The 21576-nt window shown below is 43.5% G+C and overlaps 1 protein-coding gene across 2 annotated transcripts in view; it reads right to left on the bottom strand.

The window, feature by feature from the left end:
* The window catches only part of LOC128666646 (cytochrome P450 2D6), a 194011-nt gene that overhangs the window by 83738 nt on the left and 88697 nt on the right, over window positions 1–21576 (bottom strand). For both annotated transcript variants that reach the window (XR_008403259.1, XM_053721353.1), the window contains exons 6-7: window positions 15638–15779; window positions 15283–15470 (exon numbers count right to left, since the gene is read on the bottom strand). Coding sequence is in view for 1 of the 2 variants with exons in the window: in XM_053721353.1 (XP_053577328.1) it covers window positions 15283–15470; window positions 15638–15779 (330 nt within the window). In the remaining variant the exon portion in view is untranslated. The remainder of the gene's footprint in view (window positions 1–15282; window positions 15471–15637; window positions 15780–21576) is intronic.

Below are 21576 nucleotides of genomic sequence, written 5' to 3' on the forward strand. Positions count from 1 at the left end.
CATTTCCAACCAATTAGCACCAGGTGTGCCCATCTGATTAAATATATCAGCCAATTGTACTGTACAGTCAGTTCCAACCAATCAGCACTAGATGTGCCCATCTCACTAAATATATCAGCCAATGGTACTGTACAGTCAGTTCCAATCAATCAGCACCAGGTGTGCCCATCTCACTAAATATATCAATCAATTGTAATGTACAGTCAGTTCCAACCAATCAGCACCAGGTGTGCCCATCTCACTAAATATATCAGCCAATTGTACCTTACAGTCAATTCCAATCAATCAGCACCAGGTGTGTCCATCTTATTAAATATATCAGCCAATTGTACTGTGCAGTCAGTTCCAACCAATCAGCACCAGGTGTGCCCATCTCACTAAATATATTAGCCAATTGTACTGTACAGTCAGTTCCAACCAATCAGCACCAGATGTGCCCATCTTACTAAATATATCAGCCAACTGTAATGTACAGTCAATTCCAACCAATCAGCACAAGGTCTGCCCATGTCACTAAATATATCAGCCAATTGTACTGTACAGTTAGTTCCAACCAATGAACACCAGGTGTGCCCATCTTACTAAATTTTTCAGCCAATTGTTCGGTACAGTGAGTTCGAACCAATCAGCACCAGGTGTGTCCATCTGATTAAATATATCAGCCAATTGTACTGTGCAGTCAGTTCCAACCAATCAGCACTAGGTGTGCCCATCTAACTAAATATATCAGCCAATTGTGGGGCGGAGCTAGCTATTGCAATGATCAGACGCACATTTTGAGAGCTCCTGTTTATAAATGATAATTAGAGCTAAACAGTAGTGTATTTCTTCTCAAATTTTTACTTAAACCCACTGGAAACCTATATGATGCTGGTTCGTTACTAAAATTTGAAAAGGATTGGGTCCTACGTTGAATTTTGGACTACCCGCGCCCAGATCAAAGCCATGTGGAAGGTCTTACTGTAGCTGAGGCCTGGGAGCTGCTCTAAACTTTTCTAAATGAGTGAATTGTTGGCTTTACAGGCTAGGACCACACATCTCTATCATATACCAACTATGGAGGACATTTTTACAACTATCTCCGCTCTATTCGAAGATTTTGCATTATCGATGCAACAGCAGCTGGAATATGCACTACAGGAGGCTCGATCTGAAGAGCCTGTTCGGCAACCGCTGACACAAGCAGAGAAATTGACACAGAGCCAGAGCGCTGCTTTGTCGCAGTCGGGTTCTCTCCCCCGGCAAGCGGCTTCACTGTTGGAATCCCTATTGCCTACCTCATTGGTTTCTCCGCCGGCGGTGGCGGCCAAACCCCGGTGGGGAGACTTGGTTTCACAAGACAGGTTTTTGCAGGCAGATGGGGAACTTGGATATGCAGATGGCGATCAGTTTATCGGGATCTTGAGTGAACGCTCCATAGAGATAATGTGGATAGAGATATCGCTTAGCTCCCTGTGTAGTGTCCCACAGCGGCATACAGGTACAAACATGCTGGGCTTAGATGCAGGAGATTGTTCCATGACCCGGCCTGATGATGACTCACTTTTGACGGAACGGCTCACTCTGACTGGAGAGTCTAGAAGTTGCTATCCAACTCCCATAAATAGGTCAGACTGGCCATAAACTACTGTGTGGACAATGCGGGCAGTCGGAGTAGGCTAAGTCTCCTTTCAGGAACGATCTACAGCTTTACAGGGCAAGAGCTGTGTCTGCTGGACATTGATCTTTTTTTTTCTTGCGCTTTCTACACTAGTCAGTGTTATGTGTGTGTTAATGTTTTTTGCTTGCTATTATACCTCAAGTTCATTTGATATTTTATGTAGCCATACGCCTGTATACATGTTAATTACATATATGCCCTAATATATTTTTCTCCTGTTCATTAACAACGGTATAGTACGGCGTCATGGAGCTGTGTATATTTATGCATGAATATATTTCACAAAGGTAGCCACACAGGCTATACAGGTTATTTTATGTTTATCAGTCCTGCAGGCTGCTAGTCTATTTTATGATAACCCCTATATTGATGGGTGCTCTGATATACCATCTGAGACATGTCTGTATTACCTAGTTAGAAAAACTTTGCTTTTCTGTTTGTGAACATACTAATATCTGTGCATACAGTCTATATTACTATACAAAAGTTGTTGAGAATTCCGCTAGGCTAATTAATAACATACAGTTTTCTTATAAAGATTAGGTACAGTTGAATGTATATTATATTTTATCTGATATTTTGGCCTTCTAGATAACTCAGATTGTGGGCTCATATACTACACGGGCCAATATCTTGCATTGAACAATGCCTTGTTATGCTCCAATATTAATTTTACCCTTCTATTATTTTATAGTTAGTGAGCATTGTGGTTGATGTCATAGGATAATACATTCACATATATTCTTGGTTTATACCGATTACTCTGATAGAGGTCTGTAAATTTTTGGGATTTAATAGGCTTTCTAGATGGCAACACAGCCTAACTCATGGTACTTAAGATGCCATTTTCAAAATAATATGTTATTCTTCACTGAAACCTATATGTGGGTTAGTGGTGGAAGTTTATTTGCTGAATGATAGGTAGAGCAACACAATGTTAATACTATCTAGGTCTGAACATGTGAACCGCCTTGTTGTGGGGCATAGGGCCCATGTCCACACGATAGGGGGGTCTGACTTAGTATAGACGACATTCACATACTACACCACAGTTCAAGCATGCAAGTTATAATTCAGTGTGTCTGTTGAAGGCCTATTTTGAATATTTTATTAGGCATCCAGTTTATATCACATCTCAATGTGTCCTGTGATACTACATACAAGCAGCTGAAACTTATATCCCGAACTAGATTATACTTTTAGTAGGCCCATAATATTATATACGGTTCAACGACAACAGTGTGCAGCTTCTCTCTAATTTTGGGTTACAGACATCCCTAGTTTGCCTTTCTTTTGCCCTCCCACAGTGACAGTGAGTCTAATCTTATACTTTTAGTTGGCTGGCTCCGATTTCCCCCCTAAGGGTTTTCCCTTAGTATATGTTTAACATTTAAACTCAGGAACACAGATTCCATTTAATTTCCCGGCTAATTTGCAAATGACTGACACAATGCAGCGGCTAGTAATATTCCCATTCCTATAATATATGATGTTAGTCCTACTCTCCTGCCTTTTTGATATGCTTTTTATAGTGGTTAGATACCTGAGTGTGGTCTGTCTAGTTTAAGGAGTGTGTTATTGGGGCTTATGTCTTAAGCTACGGGACACAGATCCCACCTAAAACCCCCTATAAATCATACAAGAGTCCTTTAATATAGTTGTGGTTGATAAACCTTTTCCTTATATATGTTTTCAATTACAGTCCTGATGGCCCAAAAAGGGTCATATATGTTTTATAGTTAAAAAATCTGAGGCTAGTTTTTATGTCCTCTGACCACATAGGAGTACTTCAATTTCAGAATTCTACTTGACTATTAGTTCTCTAGTACGTATTGGTTTTGAAATGTAAGATCTCATTTATGACTATGATTATGATTTGTCATGCTCCATGTATCGATAGTGATATATATGTTTGATAACTGTCCTTACAGGCTAAGGGCCTATGTTTGTGGTTGATATGTGCTGTACTGTTTTTTTGCCTCAATAAAAACATTTAAACAAAAAAAAATATATATCAGCCAATTGTACTGTACAGTCAGTTCCAACCAATCAGCAATAGGTGTGCCCATCTGATTAAATATATCAGCCAATTGTACTGTACAGTCAGTTCCAACCAATCAGCACCAGGTATGCCCATCTCACTAAATATATCAGCCAATTGTACTGTACAGTCAGTTCCAATCAATCAGCACCAGGTGTGCCCATCTCACTAAATATATCAGTCAATTGTAATGTACAGTCAGCTCCAACCAATCAGCACCAGGTGTGCCCACCTCACTAAATATATCAGCCAATTGTACTGTACAGTCAGTTCCAACCAATCAGCATCAGGTGTGCCCATCTCATTAAAAATATCAGTCAATTGTAATGTACAGTCAGTTCCAACCAATCAGCACCAGGTGTGCCCATCTAACTAAATATATCAGTCAATTGTAATGTACAGTCAGACCCAACCAATCAGCACCAGGTATGCCCATCTGACTAAATATATCAGCCAATTGTACTGTACAATCAGTTCCAACCAATCAGCACCAGGTGTGCCCATCTTATTAAATATATCAGCCAATTGTACTGTACAGTCAGTTCCAACCAATCAGCACCAGGTGTGCCCATCTCACTAAATATATCAGCCAATTGTACTGTACAGTTAGTTCCAACCAATCAGCACCAGGTGTATCTCACTAAATATATCAACCAAATGTACTGTACAGTTAGTTCCAACCAATCAGCACCAGGTGTATCTCACTAAATATATCAGCCAATTGTACTGTACAGTCAGTTCCAACCAATCAGCACCAGATGTGCCCATCTCACTAAATATATCAGCCTATTGTACTGTACAGTCAGTTCCAACCAAAAAGCACCAGTTGTTCCCATCTCACTAAATATATCAGCCAAAGGTACTGTACAGCCATATCCCATTAATCAGCACCACGTGTGTCCATCTCACTAAATATATTAGCCAATTTTACTGTACAGTCAGTTCCAACCAATCAGCACCAGGTGTGCCCATCTAACCAAATATATCAGTCAATTGTAATGTACAGTCAGTCCCAACCAATCAGCACCAGGTGTGCCCATCTGATTAAATATATCAGTCAATTGTACTGTACAGTCAGTTCCAACCAATCAGCACCAGGTGTGCCCATCTGACTAAATATATCAGCCAATTGTACTGTACAATCAGTTCCAACCAATCAGCACCAGGTGTGCCCATCTTATTAAATATATCAGCCAATTGTACTGTACTGTCAGTTCCAACCAATCAGCACCAGGTGTGCCCATCTCACTAAATATATCCGCCAATTGTACTGTACAGTTAGTTCCAACCAATCAGCACCAGGTGTGCCCATCTTACTAAATATATCAGCCAACTGTACTGTACAGTCAGTTTCAACCAATCAGCACCAGGTGTGCCCATCCCACTAAATATATCAGCCAATTATAATGTTCAGTCAGTTCTAACCAATCAGTACCAGGTGTGCCCATCTTACTAAATATATCAGCCAATTGTAATGTACAGTCAATTCCAACCAATCAGCACCAGGTTGTGTGCCCATCTGATTAAATATATCAGCCAATTGTACTGTACAGTCAGTTCCAACCAATCAGCACCAGGTGTGCCTATCTGATTAAATATATCAGCCAATTGTACTGTGCAATCAGTTCCAACCAATCAGCACCAGTTGTGCCCATCTCACTAAATATATCAGCCAATTATACTGTACAGTCAGTTCCAACCAATCAGCACCAGGTGTGCCTATCTGACTAAATATATCAGCCAATTGTACTGTACATTCAGTTCCAACCAATCAGCACCAGGTGTGCCCATCTTATTAAATATATCAGCCAATTGTACTGTACAGTCAGTTCCAACCAATCAGCACCTGTTGTGCCCATCTCACTAAATATATCAGCCAATTGTACTGTACAGTTACTTCCAACCAATCAGCACCAACTGTGCCCATCTCACTAAATATATCAGCCAATTGTACTGTACAGTCAGTTCCAACCAATCAGCACCAGGTGTGCCCATCTCACTAAATATATCAGCCAATTGTACTGTACAGTCAGTTCCAACCAATCAGCACCAGGTGTGCCCATCTAACTAAATATATTCGCCAATTGTACTGTACAGTCAGTTCCAACCAATGAGCACCAGGTGTGCCCATCTCACTAAATATATCCGCCAATTGTACTGTACAGTTAGTTCCAACCAATCAGAACCAGGTGTGCCCATCTCACTAAATATATCAGCCAAAGGTACTGTACAGCCATATCCCATTAATCAGCACCAGGTGTGCGCATCTCACTAAATATATCAGCCAATTGTACTGTACAGTTAGTTCCAACCAATCAGCACCAGGTGTATCTCACTAAATATATCAGCCAAATGTACTGTACAGTTAGTTCAAACCAATCAGCACCAGGTGTATCTCACTAAATATATTAGCCAATTGTACTGTACAGTCAGTTCCAACCAATCAGCACCAGATGTGCCCATCTCACTAAATATATCAGCCTATTGTACTGTACAGTCAGTTCCAACCAAAAAGCACCAGTTGTTCCCATCTCACTAAATATATCAGCCAAAGGTACTGTACAGCCATATCCCATTAATCAGCACCACGTGTGTCCATCTCACTAAATATATTAGCCAATTTTACTGTACAGTCAGTTCCAACCAATCAGCACCAGGTGTGCCCATCTAACTAAATATATCAGTCAATTGTAATGTACAGTCAGTTCCAACCAATCAGCACCAGGTGTATCTCACTAAATATATCAGCCAAATGTACTGTACAGTTAGTTCCAACCAATCAGCACCAGGTGTATCTCACTAAATATATTAGCCAATTGTACTGTACAGTCAGTTCCAACCAATCAGCACCAGGTGTGCCCATCTCACTAAATATATCCACCAATTGTACTGTACAGTTAGTTCCAACCAATCAGCACCAGGTGTGCCCATCTTACTAAATATATCAGCCAATTGTACTGTACAGTCAGTTCCAACCAATCAGCACCAGGTGTGCCCATCTCACTAAATATATCAGCCAATTGTACTGTACAGTCAGTTCCAACCAATCAGCACCAGGTGTGCCCATCTAACAAAATATATCAGTCAATTGTAATGTACAGTCAGTTCCAACCAATCAGCACCAGGTGTATCTCACTAAATATATCAGCCAAATGTACTGTACAGTTAGTTCCAACCAATCAGCACCAGGTGTATCTCACTAAATATATCAGCCAAAGGTACTGTACAGCCATATCCCATTAATCAGCACCAGGTGTGCCCATCTCACTAAATATATCAGCCAAATGTACTGTACAGTTAGTTCCAACCAATCAGCACCAGGTGTATCTCACTAAATATATTAGCCAATTGTACTGTACAGTCAGTTCCAACCAATCAGCACCAGATGTGCCCATCTCACTAAATATATCAGCCTATTGTACTGTACAGTCAATTCCAACCAAAAAGCACCAGTTGTTCCCATCTCACTAAATATATCAGCCAAAGGTACGGTACAGCCATATCCCATTAATCAGCACCACGTGTGTCCATCTCACTAAATATATTAGCCAATTTTACTGTACAGTCAGTTCCAACCAATCAGCACCAGGTGTGCCCATCTAACTAAATATATCAGTCAATTGTAATGTACAGTCAGTTCCAACCAATCAGCACCAGGTGTGCCCATCTGACTAAATATATCAGCCAATTGTACTGTACAATCAGTTCCAACCAATCAGCACCAGGTGTGCCCATCTTATTAAATATATCAGCCAATTGTACTGTACAGTCAGTTCCAACCAATCAGCACCAGGTGTGCCCATCTCACTAAATATATCCGCCAATTGTACTGTACAGTTAGTTCCAACCAATCAGCACCAGGTGTGCCCATCTTACTAAATATATCAGCCAATTGTACTGTACAGTCAGTTCCAACCAATCAGCACCAGGTGTGCCCATCCCACTAAATATATCAGCCAATTATAATGTTCAGTCAGTTCTAACCAATCAGTACCAGGTTTGCCCATCTTACTAAATATATCAGCCAATTGTAATGTACAGTCAATTCCAACCAATCAGCACCAGGTTGTGTGCCCATCTGATTAAATATATCAGCCAATTGTACTGTACAGTCAGTTCCAACCAATCAGCACCAGGTGTGCCTATCTGATTAAATATATCAGCCAATTGTACTGTGCAATCAGTTCCAACCAATCAGCACCAGTTGTGCCCATCTCACTAAATATATCAGCCAATTATACTGTACAGTCAGTTCCTACCAATCAGCACCAGGTGTGCCTATCTGACTAAATATATCAGCCAATTGTACTGTACAATCAGTTCCAACCAATCAGCACCAGGTGTGCCCATCTTATTAAATATATCAGCCAATTGTACTGTACAGTCAGTTCCAACCAATCAGCACCTGTTGTGCCCATCTCAATAAATATATCAGCCAATTGTACTGTACAGTTAGTTCCAACCAATCAGCACCAACTGTGCCCATCTCACTAAATATATCAGCCAATTGTACTGTACAGTCAGTTCCAACCAATCAGCACCAGGTGTGCCCATCTCACTAAATATATCAGCCAATTGTACTGTACAGTCAGTTCCAACCAATCAGCACCAGGTGTGCCCATCTAACTAAATATATTCGCCAATTGTACTGTACAGTCAGTTCCAACCAATCAGCACCAGGTGTGCCCATCTCACTAAATATATCAGCCAAAGGTACTTGTCACAAATATCTGAGGATTCAGCTGCTAAGGAGTTAACTTTGTGTAGCTTGCACTCAAAACAGTTATTTGTTTTCAAGAAGAATTGTGTTTGTATTTTCTTTGAAGTGCCAGAACCCCCTAAATAGCCACCAAATGTTAGTGTGTATGCATTGGGTCATAAAGTCACTGAAACTCTTAGTCACAGAGATACACAGGATAAAGTTTATGGCTTAAGCTGTGAATAGAATGCCTGATGCAAAACAGGCTCTTCATTACAAAAACTGACCAGGTCACTGACAGGACATTGGTATATTATGTACATATGTGGGTTAAAGCTGTTATAACCTAAAGGCAGGTAAATATGACAACCTATGGCATATTTGATATCAAACCGGTTCTCCCAATAAAACTAAGAAGTTCTAAATATGTAAATATAGAAATTTCTTACCTAGCAGGAATGATAATGGGTTGTATAAATTCAGGCAAGAAATTAGTCTATTGAAGGTTGTAAAGACAGGGGGGTTTCTTAGCCCGCCCAGGAGGGTGTGGTTAAGCAACCTGATCTCTGAAAAGTAGGGTTTAAGAATCTTATTTTTTAACAATAAGATTGTCATTCTTACAAGGGGAGCTTCTGTACAGAAGTAAGGAGCCATCATTTTCATGCCAGCCCCTGGCGCATATCTTGAAGACTAGGAAAGTATTCAATTCTGTCTTTCTCCTTTTTATTTTAAAATACTGTTTGCGTGTGTAATTTTATTTGTAACAACTTTTTATTAATAATGCATTGTGCATAATATTTTTGGCATAATAAATAATTCCTTTATTAAGTTTGGCCTTTGTCTAATAATTGAACCATGTTACTGAAAGAGACTGGAATATTAGAACTGTATAATTTTAGGTTATTTTCTGCTAAATTGTATTTCTAGAGTTAATGTGTAAAGTCTGGGGTTTTCCTTAAGATTTTCCCATTAATAAATTTTAAGTGGTGGCAGCATTTGAGCTATAGGATTTATAGTTTATTGTGGGTGGCATTAAAAAGGGAGTGTTGGGCATTTCTCTTACGTCTAGTACAGATTAAGGGAGTGCGAATTAACTCTTGCACCCACTAAACTGAATCACAAGCTTGCCTGGTGTGGCTAGATTGTGACCTATAGGTGACAGAAAAGGGGGCTGAAAACCCTTTCTGTGCCAAATAAGTGACTGGCGCAGGGTTGGATAACTTTGGTTCGTCACAAATTGGTGGGCAGCGGTGTAGATAATTTTTATTATTATTAGATTTTAGTGCTTGTGGATTTGCTAGTGTGAAAATCCCGGTACTAAAAGAAATTGTTTCTTACAATTTCCAAAGGCTAAAACTCAGTGCATTATATAGTCACACATTGCAAACAGTCCCCTTCCCTATTCTCTGTTTTCCTTTTCTATTTTATTTTTGCTATGGAGGCATATGAGCAGCGATCTAGAGAGGCACTTATACTCCTATGCCAGGAGCGGGATATTCCAATACGTTCAAAGAACAAAGATTTACTAATACAAGCTCTTGTTGAATATGATAACAGCCATATCACACCAGTTGAAGTCTCAGGAGAGATGTCTGCAGCTGTGGGCGGTGATTCATCAGGATCTGGGGATCCATTGGCCTGTTATTTGCAAACTGTTCTTAAACATATGGGCTCAGTGGATGCAAGTTTGCGCATGGAACTGATTACAAAGTTTTATGAAAGACAGGCTGCTGTGGCTGAGAGACAGGCGTCTCTGGCAGCTGAGAGAGAGGCTCTGGCAGCTGAAAGACAGGCTGCTGAATGACAGGAGGAGAGAGAGTATCAACTACAGCTTGCACGGTTGGAGAGAGGGATGGTCTCACCTGTTGTTAGTGAACCTAGAGACCCCCCCTGCTCCCAGAGTGCGTGCAGAGAATTTTCCCACCCTGGAGAAAGATGGAGATGTGGATGTATTCCTGCGTAGCTTTGAGAAAGTTTGCAGACAGTTCCAGTTGCCAAGGGAGCAGTGGGCCAAGTACCTTACCCCTGGCCTGAAAGGTCCTGCACTGGAGGCGTTTGCTGAACTACCCCCAGAGTTTGATCAGGACTATGATTCCATTAAAGCTGCACTGCAGAGGAGATACAATCTTACTCCTGAAGTTTACCGAAAGAAATTCCGTTCTCTGCAGAAAGGTTTGTCAGAGAGCTATATTACAGCTGTTGGGAACTTGAGGACAGCCTTTAAACAGTGGGTCAGAGGATTAAAAGTTGCCACTATGGAGGAGCTGGAAGATTTGATTGTGAAAGAGCAATTTATGCAGCTGTGCCCAGACGGAGTTCAAGAATGGGTTTTAGATCAGAAGCCCATAACAGCATTGGAAGCTGGCGAGCTGGCTGATTTTTACACAGTTAACAGGTCTCCAGAGAATGGGAGGAAATCCTTTTCTAAGGGGGGATCCACCTGTAAAGGAGCTGCTGCACGACCCCCCCTTCACAAAACCTGCTGTGCCTTTATCCAGTGTGTCTGCTCCCTCTGGGAAAGGAGGGGCGAGTGCTGCATCTGGGCAGGGGGATACCCGCAGATGTTTTGTTTGCAACCAAGTGGGCCACATCAGCTCCACTTGCCCAGAGAGGATTAACTTAGGGCAATCAGCTGGAGGGAGTAATCCCTCAGAAGTACCAGCATCTGTTTTGTTTGTTACCTGTCCAGAGGAAAACAACCATGAGAACTTGCAACCTGTGACTGTTGGAGATAAGGTAACCCTAGGGCTAAGGGACACAGGTGCAGAAGTGACTATGGTGCATCCAAAGCTAGTGAACTCTGAGAACATTATCCCTGGAAAGACTCTAGCAGTTAAAGGGATTGGGGGAATGAAACTTGCAGTGCCTATGGCACGTGTATATCTTGATTGGGGAGTGGGGAGAGGTTTAAGAAATGTGGGGGTATCTGAAAATATTCCTAATGATGTTTTACTGGGTACTGATTTGGGTAGATTGTTATCTCTCTATGTGCCTGACAATGCTACATGTGACCTAGTGACATTAGTTGCAGACCCTTATGTGGAAAGGGCTGTGTGTAAAAATGCTCAGAGACATTATGACCAGGAGGGAGGACAGAGTGCATGTATGCGCAGGGCTGTGCCTGAACTGGGGGTGTCTGTGCTGAGAGGTGAAGCTGTACGAGGAGATGCTGACTGGGGAGAACGACAGACAGACGGTGTGTGTCTTCCTGTACTTAAACCAGCAGTATCGGCAAAATTACCATTAGCTTTTCAGGGTGAGACTGATGGGGGAGAAAGGCAGATAGACTGTGTGGGTCTGTCTGTGCCTGAACTGAGTTTACCTGTACAGGGAGAAGCTGTTTGTGAGAGAAGGCAGATGAGGGGTGCGTGTCTGCCTGTGATTGAATCAGTGGATTCTAGGGAAGGAGGTGAGATTGACGGGGGAGAGAATGACTGGGTGACTGGGCCGCTGGATGATGTGTGCCAGTCTCTGCCAGGGACAATTCCGTACCCTGTGAAAAGACACAATAGTTGGGATAAATGGCAGAAGGAAGATGTGTGCTTGTCTGCACCAGTGTCAAAAGGATACCAGATTCTGTATGATTATGCAAAGTGGCAGACTGACTGTGAGAAAGAGCAGGGGGGCAAACTTGCCCACTCTATGACAGAAGCAGCAAAGCCACAGATTTCAGACTGTGTGGGGGAGGAGGGTACAGGATACTCTTTGAGGGACCCCCAGAGTGAGAGTGAAAGATTGTGGGTGACAGAGACCCCAGTAACCTCAGCTGTGACCTATAAACAGACTGCACAGGCTAGGGGACAGAGACTGACACAGACTGCAGGCACAGGGGGGAGGAGTACAGAGAAGTGTATTTACACAGCCCCACAGTGCCATTCAGCAAATACACTGATAGATGTGCAGCATCAGTGTCCTCAGCAGGTTCAGCAGTTAGAACGCACAGTGAGGAGGAGGGGGGCAGTTAGTCAACCCCCTACCAACCATAACAGAGTGCAGGAGTACAGGAATTCTATTCCAGTGGGAGGGCAAGAGCCTATGGTAGTTAAGCAGCAACTGACAGCACACAATATGTTTAGAGAGCACACCATAGGTAGCAAGACACTAGGTTTCACAGGCACCTCTGTAACAGGGGATGATGTGCTATTCATGGATAAGATGCAAACCTTATTGGGGGAGGTACCTGCAAAACCCAGAGATGCCATATTCGCACAAAAACAGTTGCAGGAGTTTACTGCCAGAAAGGGAGTGTGTGAGATGGTCCATAATGTTCTTGTACTCACGCCCATGAGACAGAACAAACTAGAGGCTGCATGGGAGAGGCCCTGCAATATATTCAATCGGTTGGGTAGAGCAACTAGTGTGTCACTTTTAAAAGGAGGGCATCCTGCTGCCAAAACTGCTAGGTGCCATCTGTCTGGCAACGGTGTTCTCACCACAAGGGGAAGCTCCTTTTGATACGCATCGGGAGTGGCTCGTAGCCACCCCCTTTTGCGTCTCTTATTGGGGGAGGTGTCACAAATATCTCAGGATTCAGCTGCTAAGGAGTTAACTTTGTGTAGCTTGCACTCAAAACAGTTATTTGTTTTCAAGAAGAATTGTGTTTGTATTTTCTTTGAAGTGCCAGAACCCCCTAAATAGCCACCAAATGTTAGTGTGTATGCATTGGGTCATAAAGTCACTGAAACTCTTAGTCACAGAGATACACAGGATAAAGTTTATGGCTTAAGCTGTGAATAGAATGCCTGATGCAAAACAGGCTCTTCATTACAAAAACTGACTAGGTCACTGACAGGACATTGGTATATTATGTACATATGTGGGTTAAAGCTGTTATAACCTAAAGGCAGGTAAATATGACAACCTATGGCATATTTGATATCAAACCGGTTCTCCCAATAAAACTAAGAAGTTCTAAATATGTAAATATAGAAATTTCTTACCTAGCAGGAATGATAATGGGTTGTATAAATTCAGGCAAGAAATTAGTCTATTGAAGGTTGTAAAGACAGGGGGGTTTCTTAGCCCGCCCAGGAGGGTGTGGTTAAGCAACCTGATCTCTGAAAAGTAGGGTTTAAGAATCTTATTTTTTAACAATAAGATTGTCATTCTTACAAGGGGAGCTGCTGTACAGAAGTAAGGAGCCATCATTTTTATGCCAGCCCCTGGCGCATATCTTGAAGACTAGGAAAGTATTCAATTCTGTCTTTCTCCTTTTTATTTTAAAATACTGTTTGCGTGTGTAATTTTATTTGTAACAACTTTTTATTAATAATGCATTGTGCATAATATTTTTGGCATAATAAATAATTCCTTTATTAAGTTTGGCCTTTGTCTAATAATTGAACCACGTTACTGAAAGAGACTGGAATATTAGAACTGTATAATTTTAGGTTATTTTCTGCCGTTGCATTTCTAGAGTTAATGTGTAAAGTCTGGGGTTTTCCTTAAGATTTTCCCATTAATAAATTTTAAGTGGTGGCAGCATTTGAGCTATAGGATTTATAGTTTATTGTGGGTGGCATTAAAAAGGGAGTGTTGGGCATTTCTCTTACGTCTAGTACAGATTAAGGGAGTGCGAATTAACTCTTGCACCCACTAAACTGAATCACAAGCTTGCCTGGTGTGGCTAGATTGTGACCTATAGGTGACAGAAAAGGGGGCTGAAAACCCTTTCTGTGCCAAATAAGTGACTGGCGCAGGGTTGTATAACTTTGGTTCGTCACAGTACTCTACAGCCATATCCCATTAATCAGCACCAGGCGTGCCCATCTCACTAAATATATCAGCCAATTGTACTGTACAGTTAGTTCCAACCAATCAGCACCAGGTGAATCTCACTAAATATATCAGCCAATTGTACTGTACAGTCAGTTCCAACCAATCAGCACCAGATGTGCCCATCTCACTAAATATATCAGCCAATTGTACTGTACAGTCAGTTCCAACCAATCAGCACCAGATGTGCCCATCTCACTAAATATATCAGCCTATTGTACTGTACAGTCAGTTCCAACCTAAAAGCACCAGTTGTTCCCATCTCACTAAATATATCAGCCAAAGGTACTGTATAGCCATATCCCATTAATCAGCACCACATGTGTGCATCTCACTAAATATATCAGCCAATTGTACTGTACAGTCGGTTCCAACCAATCAGCACCAGGTGTGTCCATCTTACTAAATATATCAGCCAATTGTACTGTACAGTCAGTTCCAACCAATGAGCACCAGGTATGCCCATCTCACTAAATATATTAGCCAATTGTAAAAGTACAACCATTTCCCATTAATCATCACCAGGTGCTGATTAATCTCACTAAATATATTAGCCAATTGTTATGTACAGTCAGTTACAATCAATCAGCACCAGATGTGCCCATCTCACTAAATATGTCTAAATAACTGGTATAGTGATTATATATGTCCTTTATTACTTATGACCCCAAATAAGTAGCCAAGTGTAGTACTGATAGGTACAGCACACTGTCTATATTTTACCCCTCAGTCTGTATTACACCTTTCTCTGTATTACCCCCCCAGTCTGTATTACCCTCACAGTCTGTATTATGCCCTCAGTCATTTACCCCATCAGTCTGTATTACCCCCTCAATCTGTATTAAACCCTCAGTCTGTAGCACCCCCTCACTCTGTAATACCCCCTTAGTCTGTTTTACCCTGGCAGTCCAAGACCTGCTCTGTGTATTAAGAATACTGGCTTTAAATGCATATTATCATGGACATACAATAATACCATCACTTCCAAATGAGAGACCCTCTGTGCTTATTACCAAGGTATGTTGGTATAAATTATACTGTATCTAGAATACATAAGACAATTTAGAGGCTACAGATTTCTACACTTTATTTGGTTGTGTTCAGTACCTTGGGGATGAATAGTCCTTGTATCTGGGTGTCTCGGTATGCCTTATGTGGTAGTGCCAAAGGCACAATATCTCCACATCGCTGGACTTCATGGATCACGGCGTTGGTGTATGGCATACTCAACACATCCATCATTGTAGGTCTCCTATTTCGTCCAATCACCTGGTCAATTTCTTCCTGAACTTTTCCTGGGTAATGATAAAGAAATTGAGTACTGAATTTGCCTCTTCTGTTTGTTATTGCTACTAGTCAGACTTATCATAGGCTAGTAATGGTTTCTAGGCTTTAGTTTTAATTCCAGAACCAAGTTCCGGCCTATAAATATAAAATCTCAGCAGTGCCTCCACATACGTACGCTGGACTTCTGGATACAGTAACATGTAGAGCAAAGCCCATCGCAGGGTGGTGCTGGTGGTTTCTATGCCAGCTGTAAATAAGTCCATAGAAGTAAATACAAGATTCTTCTTATTAAAACTGCTCTCTTTGTCATCTTTTGCCTGGCAAGTAAAGAAACACAGAAGATCACAGAACAGAATATAAAGATCATTATAGAGAGATTGAAAGGGTTCAAGAGAAGGAGTGTGTGTTATAGAGAGGGCACTGGTTTCCAGATTGGTCATTTGTGCAATAGTGAGTAAAGAATGAGCACAAGATATGTTGATGTGTGTTATGCATATCAGGGGCTTATGGGAGAGTAGTCTGTGTGTTCAAATGAGAGAGGTAATAGTGATATAATCAGATAGAAAATGGAGTTCAAGGCAGGGTAGTTTGTGTTATAGGCGCTGATATTCAAAACTGTCTGCTCAGGTGTAATGATCCAAAATGAGTCTCAAGCACTGCTAGAGTTTGTTTTAGGAAGGGAGGTGGGAGCTCTAGTGGGGTAGTGTGTGTTATAGTAAAGGGTGAGAGGGCTGCAGGGGGTAGTGTGTGTTATAGTAAGGGAGGAGAGGGCTCTAGGGGGTAGTGTGTGTTATAGTAAGGGAAGGGATCTAGGGGGTAGTGTGTGTTATAGTAAGGAAGGAGAGAGCTTTAGGGGGTAGTGTGTGTTATAGTAAGGGAGGAGATGGCTCTAGGGGGTAGTGTGTGTTATAGTAAGGGAGGAGAGGGCTCTAGGGGGTAGTTGTGTGTTATAGTAAGGGAGGTGAGGAGCTCCAGTTGGGTAGTGTTTGTTATAGTAAGGGAGGAGAGGGCTCTAGGAGGTAGTGTAGGTTAAAGTAAGGAAGGAGAGGGCTCTAGTGGGTACTGTGTGTTATAGTAAGGGAGGAGAGGGCTGTAGGAGGTAGTGTGTGTTATAGTAAGGGAGAAGGGGCTCTAGGAGGTAGTGTGTGTTATAGTAATTGAGGAGAGGGCTCTAGGGGGTAGTGTGCATTATAGTAAGGGAGGAGAGGGCTCTAGGGGGTAGTGTGTGTTATAGTAAGGGAGGAGAGGGCTCTAGGGGGTAGTGTGTGTTATAATAAGGGAGGAGAGGGCTCTAGGGGGTAAAGTGTGTTATAGTATGGGAAGAGAGGGCTGTAGGGGGTAGTGTGTGTTATAGTAAGGGAAGAGAGGGCTCTAGGGGGTAGTGTGTGTTAAAGTAAGGGAGGAGGAACCACTAGGGGGTAGTGTGTGTTATTGTAAGGGAGGAGAGGGCAGTAGGGGGTAGTGTGTGTTATAGTAAGGGAGGAGAAAGCTCTAGGGGGTAGTGTGTGTTATAGTGATTGAGGAGAGGGCTCTAGGGAGTAGTTTGTGTTATAGTAAGGGAGGAGGTGCTATAGGGGTAGAGTGTGTTATAGTAAGGGAGGAGAGGGCAGTAGGGGGTAGTGTGTGTTATAGTAAGGGAGGAGAAATCTCTAGGCGGTAGTGTGTATTACAGTAAGGAAGGAGAGGGCTCTAGGGGGTAGTGTGTGTTATACTAAGAGAGGAAGGGCTCTAGGGGGTAGTGTGTGCTATAGTAAGGGAGGAAAGGGCTCTAGGGGGTAGTGTGTGTTATAGTAAGGGAAGAGAGGGCTCTAGGGGGCAGTGTGTGTTATAGTAAGGGAGGAGAGGGCTCTAGGGGGTAGTGTGTGTTATAGTAAGGGAGGAGAGGGCTCTAGGGGTAGTGTGTGTTATAGTAAAAGAAGAGGAGCTCTAGGGTGTAGTATGTGTTATAGTAATGGAAGAGGCGCTCTAGGGGGTAGTGTGTGTTATAGTAAGAGTGGAGGGGTTCTAGGGTTTAGTGTGTGTTATAGTAAGAGAGGATGGGGCTCTAGGTGGTAGTGTGTGTTATAGTAAGGGAGGAGGGAGCTCTAGGGGGTAATGTCTGTTTTTGTAAGAGAGGAGAGGGCTGTAGGGGGTAGTGTGTATTATAGTAAGGGAGGAGAAACCTCTAGGGGGTAGTGTGTGTTATAGTAAGGGAGGAGAGGGCTCTAGGGGGTAAAGTGTATTATAGTATGGGAAGAGAGGGCTGTAGGGGGTAGTGTGTGTTATAGTAAGGGAAGAGAGGGCTCTAGGGGGTAGTGTGTGTTATAGTAAGGGAGGAGAAAGCTCTAGGGGGTAGTGTGTGTTATAGTGATTGAGGAGAGGGCTCTAGGGGGTAGTGTGTGTTATAGTAAGGGAGGAGGCGCTATACGGGTAGAGTGTGTTATAGTAAGGGAGGAGAGGGCAGTAGGGGGTAGTGTGTGTTATAGTAAGGGATGAGAAATCTCTAGGGGGTAGTGTGTATTACAGTAAGGAAGGAGAGGGCTCTAGGGGGTAGTGTGTGTTATAGTAAGAGAGGAGAGGGCTCTAGGGGGTAGTGTGTGCTATAGTAAGGGAGGAAAGGGCTCTAGGGGGTAGTGTGTGTTATAGTAAGGGAAGAGAGGGCTCTAGGGGGTAGTGTGTGTTATAGTAAGGGAGGAGAGGGCTCTAGGGGGTAGTGTGTGTTATAGTAAGGGAGGAGAGGGCTCTAGGGGTAGTGTGTGTTATAGTAAAAGAGGAGGGGCTCTAGGGTGTAGTATGTGTTATAGTAAGGGAGGAGAGGGCTCTAGGGGGTAGTGTGTGTTATAGTAATGGAAGAGGCGCTCTAGGGGGTAGTGTGTGTTATAGTAAGAGTGGAGGGGTTCTAGGGTTTAGTGTGTGTTATAGTAAGAGAGGATGGGGCTCTAGGTGGTAGTGTGTGTTATAGTAAGGGAGGAGGGAGCTCTAGCGGGTAATGTCTGTTTTTGTAAGAGAGGAGAGGGCTGTAGGGGGTAGTGTGTATTATAGTAAGGGAGGAGAAACCTCTAGGGGGTAGAGTGTGTTCTAGTAAGGAAGGAGGGAGCTCTAGGGGGTAGTGTGTGTTATAGTAAGGGAGGAGAGGGCTGTAGGGGGTAGTGTGTGTTATTGTAAGGGAGGAGAGGGCTCTAGGGGGTAGTGTGTGTTATAGTAAGGGAGGAGAGGGCTCTAGGGGGTAGTGTGTGTTATAGTAAGGGAGGAGGGGGCTCTAGGGGGTAGTGTGTGTTATAGTAAGGGAGGAGGGGACTCTAGGGGGTAGTGTGTGTTATAGTAAGGGAGGAGAGGGCTCTAGGGGGTAGTGTGTGTTATAGTAAGGGAGGAGAGGGCTCTAGGGGGTAGTGTGTGTTATAGTAAGGGAGGAGAGGGCTCTAGGGGGTAGTGTGTGTTATAGTAAGGGAGAAGAGGGCTCTAGGGGGTAGTGTGTGTTATAGTAAGGTAGTAGAGGGCTCTAGAGGGTAGTATGTGTTATAGTAATGGAAGAAAGGGCTCTAGGGGGTAGTGTGTGTTATAGTAAGGGAGGAGAGGGCTGTAGGGGGTAGTGTGTGTTATAGCAAGGGAGGAGGTAGCTCTAGGGGGTAGTGTGTGTTATAGTAAGGGAAGAGGGGGCTCTAGGGGGTAGTGTGTGTTATAGTAAGGGATGAGAGGGCTCTAGGGGGTAGTGTGTGCTATAGTAAGGGAGAAGAGGGCTCTAGGGTGTAGTGTGTGTTATAGTAAGGGAAGAGAGGGCTCTAGGGGGTAGTGTGTGTTATAGTAAGGGAGGAGAGGGCTGTAGGGGGTAGTGTGTGTTATAGTAAGGGAGGAGGTAGCTCTAGGGGGTAGTGTGTGTTATAGTAAGGGAAGAGGGGGCTCTAGGGGGTAGTGTGTGTTATAGTAAGGGATGAGAGGGCTCTAGGGGGTAGTGTGTGTTATAGTAAGGGAGAAGAGGGCTCTAGGGTGTAGTGTGTGTTATAGTAAGGGAAGAGAGGGCTCTAGGGGGTAGTGTGTGTTATAGTAAGAGAGGAGGGGCTCTAGGGCATAGTGTGTGTTAAAGTAAGGGAGGAGAGGGCTCTAGGGGGCATTGTGTGTTATAGTAAGAGAGGAGGGGATCTAGGGGGTAGTGTGTATTACAGTAAGGTAGGAGAGGGCTCTAGTGGTAGTGTGTGTTATAGTAAGGGAAGAGGGAGCTCTAGGGGGTAGTGTGTGTTATAGTAGTAAGGGAGGAGAGGGCTTTAGGGGGTAATGTGTGTTATAGTAAGGGAGGAGAGGGCTGTAAGGTGTAGTGTGTTTTATAGTAAGGGAGGAGGGAGCTCTAGGGGGTAGTGTGTGTTATAGTAAGGGAGGAGAGGGCTCTAGAGGGTAGTGTGTGTTATAGTAAGGGAGGAGAGGTCTCTAGGGGGTAGTGTGTGTTATAGTAAGGGAGGAGGGAGCTCTAGGGGGTAGTTTGTGTTATAGTAAGGGAGGAGAGGGCTCTAGGGGATAGTGTGTGTTATAGTAAGCGAGGAGAGGGCTCAAGGGGGTAGTGTGTGTTATAGTAAGGAAGGAGAGGGCTCTAGGAGGCAGTGTGGGTTATAGTAAGGGAGGAGAGGGCTCTAGGAGGCAGGGTGTGTTATAGTAAGGGAGGAGAGGGCTCTGAGGGTAGTGTGTGTTATAGTAAAGGAGGAGAGGGCTCTAGGGGGTAGTGAGTGTTATAGTAAGGGAGGAGAGGGCTCTAGGGGGTAGTGTGTGTTATAGTAAGGGAGGAGAGGGCTCTAGGGGGTAGTGAGTGTTATAATAAGGAAGGAAAGGGCTGTAGAAGGGAGTGTGTGTTATAGTAAGGGAGGAGAGGGCTCTAGGGGGCAGTGTGTGTTATAGTAAAGGAGGAGAGGGCTCTAGGGGGTAGTGTGTGTTATAGTAAGGAAGGAGAGGGCTCTATGGGGTAGTGTGTGTTATAGTAAGGGAGGAGGGAGCTTTAGGGGGTAGTGTGTGTTATAGTAAGGGAAGAGGGGCTCTAAGGGGTAGTGTGTGTTATAGTAAGGAAGGAGAGGGCTCAAGGGGTAGTGTGTGTTATAGTAAGGGAGGAGAGCGCTCTAGGGGTAGTGTGTGTTATAGTAAGGGAGGAGAGGGCTCTAGATGGTAATGTGTGTTATAGTAAGGGAGGAGAGGGCTCTGGGGGGTAGTATGTGTTATAGTAAGGGAGGAGAGGGCTCTAGAGGGTAGTGTGTGTTATAGTAAGGGAGGAGAGGGTTCTAGGGGGTAGAGTGTGTTATAGTAAGGAAGGAGAGGGCTCTAGGAGGTAGTGTGTGTTATAGTAAGGGAGGAGAGGGTTCTAGGGGGTAGAGTCTGTTATAGTAAGGGAGGAGGGAGCTTTAGGGGGTAGTGTGTGTTATAGTAAGGGAAGAGGGGCTCTAAGGGGTAGTGAGTGTTATAATAAGGAAGGAAAGGGCTGTAGAAGGGAGTGTGTGTTATAGTAAGGGAGGAGAGGGCTCTAGGGGGCAGTGTGTGTTATAGTAAAGGAGGAGAGGGCTCTAGGGGGTAGTGTGTGTTATAGTAAGGGAGGAGAGGGCTCTATGGGGTAGTGTGTGTTATAGTAAGGGAGGAGGGAGCTTTAGGGGGTAGTGTGTGTTATAGTAAGGGAAGAGGGGCTCTAAGGGGTAGTGTGTGTTATAGTAAGGAAGGAGAGGGCTCAAGGGGTAGTGTGTGTTATAGTAAGGGAGGAGAGCGCTCTAGGGGTAGTGTGTGTTATAGTAAGGGAGGAGAGGGCTCTAGATGGTAATGTGTGTTATAGTAAGGGAGGAGAGGGCTCTGGGGGGTAGTATGTGTTATAGTAAGGGAGGAGGGAGCTCTAGGGGGTAATGTCTGTTTTTGTAAGAGAGGAGAGGGCTGTAGGGGGTAGTGTGTATTATAGTAAGGGAGGAGAAACCTCTAGGGGGTAGTGTGTGTTATAGTAAGGGAGGAGAGGGCTCTAGGGGGTAAAGCGTGTTATAGTATGGGAAGAGAGGGCTGTAGGGGGTAGTGTGTGTTATAGTAAGGGAAGAGAGGGCTCTAGGGGGTAGTGTGTGTTATAGTAAGGGAGGAGAAAGCTCTAGGGGGTAGTGTGTGTTATAGTGATTGAGGAGAGGGCTCTAG

This window comes from Bombina bombina, chromosome 7, assembly GCF_027579735.1.
Source record: "Bombina bombina isolate aBomBom1 chromosome 7, aBomBom1.pri, whole genome shotgun sequence".
Taxonomy (NCBI): Eukaryota; Metazoa; Chordata; class Amphibia; order Anura; family Bombinatoridae; genus Bombina; species Bombina bombina.